The sequence below is a fragment of the Trichomycterus rosablanca genome, chromosome 22 (assembly GCF_030014385.1).
Source record: "Trichomycterus rosablanca isolate fTriRos1 chromosome 22, fTriRos1.hap1, whole genome shotgun sequence".
In the NCBI taxonomy this organism is placed as follows: domain Eukaryota; kingdom Metazoa; phylum Chordata; class Actinopteri; order Siluriformes; family Trichomycteridae; genus Trichomycterus; species Trichomycterus rosablanca.
In genome coordinates this window covers 19,013,720-19,020,549 of record NC_086009.1, presented here as the reverse complement: position 1 = coordinate 19,020,549, position 6,830 = coordinate 19,013,720, and the positions used below count along the sequence as shown (strand labels likewise).

The window sequence follows — 6,830 nt, the reverse complement described above, 5'->3', positions numbered from 1 at the left end:
CCAGTTAGCCTGGTGGCATGACTTTGGACTGTGGGAGGAAACCGGAGCCCACGCGGACACGGGGAGAACACAATGTGTTGCACAGTGCAAGCTTGTTCCTGTCACATTCTTTTTAAAACTTCTCTATTGTCTCTATTGTCAAGCTCTAAAAGTTTAGAAACGACCCAAAACTTTCTTTCTACACACAAAAAAGTTTTAATATCATTTAATATAGTTTAAAATGTAAATATACCTTGGGTGTATTCAAGCCATAATAATGCAGAAACCTGAGAAAACAAATAGTACATGTGTCCTGTCCTGTCCTAAAAACACAAAGTGAAGAAATGTAAAGGAAGCATCATGAATCGCAGATGCATTGTTTTCTAATTGTTAAACAAAACAAGATTTTATTTAAAAGACAAGATAATAAAATAACCAAATCTGTAAACGACAGTAATTCTGATCATGCAAGAAATCCTAGAGTAATCCAAGTACATTTTAGCTGATCAGATCACATCTTATGAAAAAAATATGCAGAACTCCAGATTCAAGTCAGAAAATAAAGATTAGTTGGGATCCCAAAATCAGGTTTGTAGCTTAAAGTACTAGTAGGACTATAAGGCTGTTGTTACGAGGGCAACGAAGAGAACCCGTAGCAGAGGGGAACCCCAAAATGGATGCACAAAAAGGGTCAGGACCACACGTAGACGATGGGTCTTTATTGGGAATAACAAAAACAAAGGACAAATAATAAATGAACCAATCAAAATAGGACACTGGGGAAGCGGCTGGGCGGTACTGGAGGTAGAAGGCGCAGGGGGGCTGAGATGTGAGCTGAGGAGCTGTGCTGTTCGTCCGGGTGTGAGGGAAGGCGTCCCAAGCAGTCCGAGGTCGAGAAAGACACGAAGAGGCAGGTAGGGGTGGAACCAGGGTACAAGGAGCGAAGGAACCAAGTCCAGGGGACAACAGGCATGCAGGGAAGCCAGGGGGTATGGGGATCACAGGGCTGCAGACAGCAGGAAAAAAACAACACAGTTTAAGAGCTTGAACTGCAACAAGGTAATGAAATCACGAAGCACTGCGTTGTTCAGGAGTCAGACGTCACGGTAGCGCGGTGGCAAGCAGACAGTCTGGCGACGGGCGGTGAAACAGCCGGCGTTTAAACGCAGTGGTTGATGAGGTGGAAAATGAGCGAATTATTGGTTGGCTTCCACTGCGTTCTCCGGGAACAGTACCGCTCCAAGCCGCTGGGGGGAGAAGGGAGCAAAAACACACGCAAACTCTAACTAGTACAAAACCGACAGTCGGAACTAAACGTGAAAGAAACAGAGAAAATAAAAGCGGAGGAGGAGAAACGGAACTCACAGCGGAACAGGTGGAGACTGGAGAGCACAGATGAAATTACCTGCCGGGAAAAATGAAAGTGAACAGGTAAGAGCGGGGCGAGTGAAGCGCGGATTCTAACAGCTGTATCACTCCAGATCAGCTTACTGTTTTATCAGAAGCAGTTTAAGAATTACTCAAATAATTGAATCTCATATATACGTGGTGAATGTAGCAGTCACTGACAGTATTAACACTTAATTAATGCTAAAAATAATAATGCTAAATTAACCTTAAAAAAAGTAGTTATTAGCTATTTTCCATTAAGAACCGCTGCTTTAAACCAAATAGTTTGAAAATCTGAAGACTTTAGTCCCTGTAATTGGTATTCTGTGTTTGATTCACAAATGAAGTGACAGTAGGGTGGCCACATTCATAGTCACAAAAAGGAGGACATTACACCCCAAAAGGAGGACGTCATACCAGTAACAGGGGGACATGATACTGCAACACACAGAATGAAACCAGAACCCATATAACAAGACCAATTTAAGCAAGAATTCTATAACAAATTACTGTTTTACTCACCAAATGTTGTGTCTACTTTTCATATTTAAGTCTGTTCCTCGCTGCCTCCAAAAAGTTTACTATTGGCCAAGAATTTGTGGTACTAATTGACTCAGGTAGAGGTGTATGCAGAACAGAGCGAGCGGGCGAAATTCAATCACCCAATCACAGACTAGCATTTAGAGGGCGGACCTTCTGCGATTGGCCAGTGGCCAGTCAAATGAGGCTGTTAAACCAATTAAATACAAAGCATTTGTTTTGACATGTACCTGAGCCAACGACAGATAATATTGATAAAAAATTTAACCAGTTCACTCCAAAAGGAGGATTTTTAAGTGTCCGTCCTAGCGTTGCGTGGATGGAGGACTGGCAGCTGAAAAACCGGACTGTCCGACCTAAAACCGGACGGCTGGCCACCCTGAGTGACAGCCGAAAAACTGTTGTGAACCATCTTGATGAAACTATGTGGCCAAAAGTATGTGGACCTCCTTCCCATGAATTTAAGGTGTAATCAAACAGGTGTATTGTATAATAATGCTGGTTTTGGAAATTATGCCCAGTAAGATGATGGTCAGGTTTCTACATATTTTTGGCGTATGTTTTATTCTGAATTGTTTGCTTCAGGTTGTTTATTCTCTATGTGTTCTGTAAGCTGTGTGCTAGGATCAATACGAACACCATTACTATAACCTGAATCCTTTAAATGTGGGCTGTAGAGACAGGAGATTCTGTTTGTCTGTTCTCAGAAGTGATGCACCTGAAGATTTAGGCCAGAAAAAAATGAAACCAAGAGGTAAAGGGACAATCTGAAGCTTTGATCACAATGGATACAAAAAGCAGGTCAGTCATTTAAGCTAATGGAAATGTTTATAGTTCTTTTTAGATTTGGACATGGCACTGATTCAGTTATCTTTTGTGTACAGAGAACAACTGCAGGAGCAACTTGGCGAGTACATTTTAGACACTCTCAAATACATTCAAACAATCAAAGAATTCTGTGGCCAAGAAGAAAAATGGACCCTCCAGAGGGAGACGGAACTCAAGACCATGAGAGACATCAAAGATCGGGCAGATAAAATCAGCCTAAGGTTCGACCACGTTCAAAACTCAACAAACAGGGCCAAAGCTTTCGGTGAGTACCTGTGGAGCGGTCTGACCCAGATCACAGCAGATTCCAAGAAACAAGAACTGGAGAAAGAGCTGGGGGAAGTTCTCATGGGTACTTTGGAAGGAATGAAGAAACTCCAGCGCTTCCTGGATTCAATAGAAATGCTAGCGGTCACCTCACTGTTTGTTTTCTCGAGTCAAAGCTTTATGCCAAACGGTGTGACTGCTGCCAGTGTTCGGTCAGTGATCTCTAATGCCAGAAGGGTATCGCCTCTGCTCATCCACTTCAAGAGAGATGCAGAAGCTTTCTTCCTGCCAAGCCTCAGCAATGTGGATGTCTTGGCCTTCCAGCTGGACAAATACATCAGCATTACTCAGCAGCTCTGTGAGAAGATCGAGAAATTGTTAGTGCTTAATACATGGCATAAAATCATGGGATGGTAAAATTTTAGCAATTCTTTCAACAACGTGTTCATTTCTTTGCAGATCCAGGGGTGTATCAGGTTCTGGAAATGGCTATAAGTGAGTATCATCCAGTAACACAAGTCCTTCCTGTTCTGTAGGTCTGTCAAAGCTTACGGCCTGATTTACAGATTGCCTGCATGTGTAACATAATGCAAATAATGAGTTTGAATCTGAGTTTGGAAACAAATAGGTTGGGAGTAAAAGGGCTAAAATGCAAAAACATAAACTCAACATGACTTTCACTTTACTTTAAGTAGACTGGTTCTTTTGACTGTTTTTTTTAAGGATCTTGCGTAATCAGAGTTTTCGTTTCCTGTTGCCTGAATCTGAGCACAATTCTCAAATGTATTGCCTGACAATGTGTTCCAGATGGAAGAATGGAAACACTTCACTGAAGTTCACCTTGAGCATAAGTGAGGAATCGGTACAAAAACTGTCTGATCATCTGACTCAGCTAAACAAAATTAGGTAAAAGCATTAATGTTTGCACATTGTGGGTCGGGCTTGGATTGATTGTCAATGTGGGTGATTGTTTAGTAGTATCTCAGAAATGTACCTTCTTTTTTAGGGCGGACGAGTCGCTCAGGCTGACCTTTCTGTTTGATAAGGAGGCACAACGCTTGATTGGTTTGTTCAGTCAGCGCTCCTCCAGAATGTTTCAGTTCCTCTCTGATTTAGAGGAGACGGCAGTTCAGCTGGACAGGATGAAAATGGGCTCCAACATCTCCACCGTGGCTGGGAGTTCAGTAGGCATTGCAGGGGGTGTGTTGTCCATCGTAGGTTTGGCCCTTGCTCCTGTCACAGCGGGTGTATCTTTGGCCCTGACGCTGACTGGCGTCGGGCTTGGAGTCACCAGTGGTGTCAACAGCTTAGTCACAAGCGTCACTGAACTTGCAGTAAACAGTCATCATGGAAAAAATGCCAACAACATCTTCATCAAATTCATGGAGGATTTACAGAAGCTTTTAGAATTTTCAGAACAAGTGGCCAGCAGTGAGAAACCTGAAGTGGGTCCCAATGTAGTTATCACGGCTCTCGAATCTGGCAAAGCAATAGCTCGGGCTGGAGTAGTAGCCAAAAGTATTGATGCTCTAGTTGATGGAGCTTCAGCTATAAAGGCTCTCAAAAGTGAGGAAGTGGTTGTAATGGCAGCTAACCTTGGACTTCAAGAAGCCAAAGCAGTTCGGAACATCCCCAACCTTGCTGCAGACCTACCTGACATTGGACAGGCGGCTAAAGGTACTCCTCTGGCCCTGTCCAAGTCAGCTAGGGCTGGATTCATTACCTTGAATGCCCTCTTCATTGGGCTAGATGTTCTGTTCATCTGTAAAGATAGCATTAGCCTGGCCAAAGGAAGCAAAAATGAGGCGGCTCAGCTCATCCGGGCCAGATCCGTCCTGTGGCGTGCCGAGGTGGAGGCATTGGAGAAGGTCAGTAACCACCTGTGCAAAGGGATTTGGAAGTTTCGCGCGAGCCAGGCCATCCTGGAGCAACCCTTTCACCTTTAAAGACGACCAAAATATTCACACAGCAGGACATAAATCAAAAAAGCAAAATAATGTTTCTAAATCACTGAATGATTTTAATGAAAATCGTACAAATGTGTTTAGATAAACAATAATCTGATTAATTCATGTATTTGTTTGTACATATATTACATTCTATTATTGCTGAGTATTATAAACCTGTTTAATATTGGTGAAGCTTCTGGTGCTTTACTTGGTGAGTACTTTTTCACACCAGAGCTAATTATAGGTATTTAAGTGGAACAGTAACTTGTCAATGAGGTGCTTAATCTACTGTGTAAAATCTTTCAGTTGTGAAACCATTGCATTGTTTATATTTACCCTTTTATTACTTTGTGAAAGTCCTGCCTATTTCACCTCATTATGTGCCTATGTTTTCTTACATTTCATTAAAGCTTTATGCTAATCTTCAATGGCTTTGATTGTATTTGGACACAATAGTAAGTCACTTTGGATAAAAGTGTAACAGATACAACCCACTGAAAAGTGGGACCCAAGATGCAGAACACAGAAAGGAAAGGGATGGAAATAAATTACAAAAAATGATATATTTTTTTTATATTTTAGGGGTCGCCACAGTGGATCCCAGACTTGGCACAGTTTTTTACGCTGGGTGCTCTTACCATCGCAATGCTTCTATTTTTATTCAGGCTTGGGACTGGCACCGAAAATGCAATGACAAGTGCACCTCCTGATGGCCAGGGTGTTGTGGTCACCCCTCTGCCCCACGAACAATAGCCAGTCATGTCTGTCCACGCGCCCAACTTAACACTCAATTGCTCAAACTGTATTTAAATGTAATTTCGTTTTGAATAAAAGCATCTGATAAAGGCTGCAATTATAGGCCTAAATGTGACGTTAAACTGGAAATATGTGCTGAAAGTATATTTAAAAACATACATTTTTATATCCAGCTCAAATTTTACTGACAATATTTCCTCACTTAATTTACTGTAAAATAAGTAAAGATTCCAAACATGTAATTCATACAATATAATTTTCTAATTATAAAGTTCTAAAATCGGTTTTTGGATTTCACCACTTTTTCAATGTACGTAGACAAAAACTTACAATGAAGATATGAATTAAGGATTTTTATCATTTTTGGGGTTTGTTGAGGACTTTTGTGTACTTGGTGTAGCCCAGAGCCGTAGAGAGAGAGAGTTGCGACACTCCTTGATCTCGCCGCTATGCGGTCACGTGGTTCATGTAACCCTCCAATAGTTCCAAACAAACCCGGCGCTGTCATGTTCTCATATGGGACAGGCAGCAGTAAATGAAATATTAAACGGCAAATAATAAACATTTGTACAATTTCTGGGTATTTTCAACTGCGTTTACATTTACTGCATCTGCTTTAAAGTCAATTTGGTATATAAAGTGGAAGATTGATGTTTATAATGACTTGTTAATAGGTCGTTCTTGTTAACACACAGTACATTATATTAGCATACATTACATAATGCGATATCATTAAGTAGTAGAGACAATATACAGAGATAAAAGTTTTTTTATGTTTTGTTTTTTACATAAACTAATCTCCCTTCACTTCCTGAGGATTCATAATAATAATCATTTTGGCTAAACACTAAGTCATGTGCTGGATTCATAAGGTTTACCTGCACTGAATGAACAGATTGATAAACACACTACCGTACCTTTAACATTATAGTGCAGGTACAGGAAATAGCTTCATTCATCTCTTATTTCATGAGTGATTAATAATTGATTCCTACATGTAATACATTAATGAATTCATTATGAATATGCACTAGTTCATTTTGTCTAATGTAAGTGGTGGACAAGGTACACAAACCATGTAGTTAAGTTGAAGTAGAGATATCCAAGGTGAAATATTACTCC

General features: G+C 40.9%; 1 protein-coding gene across 1 annotated transcript; it reads left to right on the top strand.

The window, feature by feature from the left end:
• The first annotated feature begins 1,198 nt into the window (after positions 1-1,198).
• LOC134336219 (uncharacterized) lies at positions 1,199-5,334 on the top strand. Its single transcript, XM_063018937.1, has 6 exons — positions 1,199-1,410; positions 2,616-2,709; positions 2,793-3,380; positions 3,463-3,498; positions 3,811-3,909; positions 4,010-5,334. The coding sequence occupies exons 2-6, from the start codon at positions 2,693-2,695 to the stop codon at positions 4,947-4,949; spliced, it is 1,680 nt and encodes a 559-aa protein (XP_062875007.1). The 5' UTR covers positions 1,199-1,410; positions 2,616-2,692; the 3' UTR covers positions 4,950-5,334.
• The last annotated feature ends 1,496 nt before the right edge of the window (positions 5,335-6,830 follow it).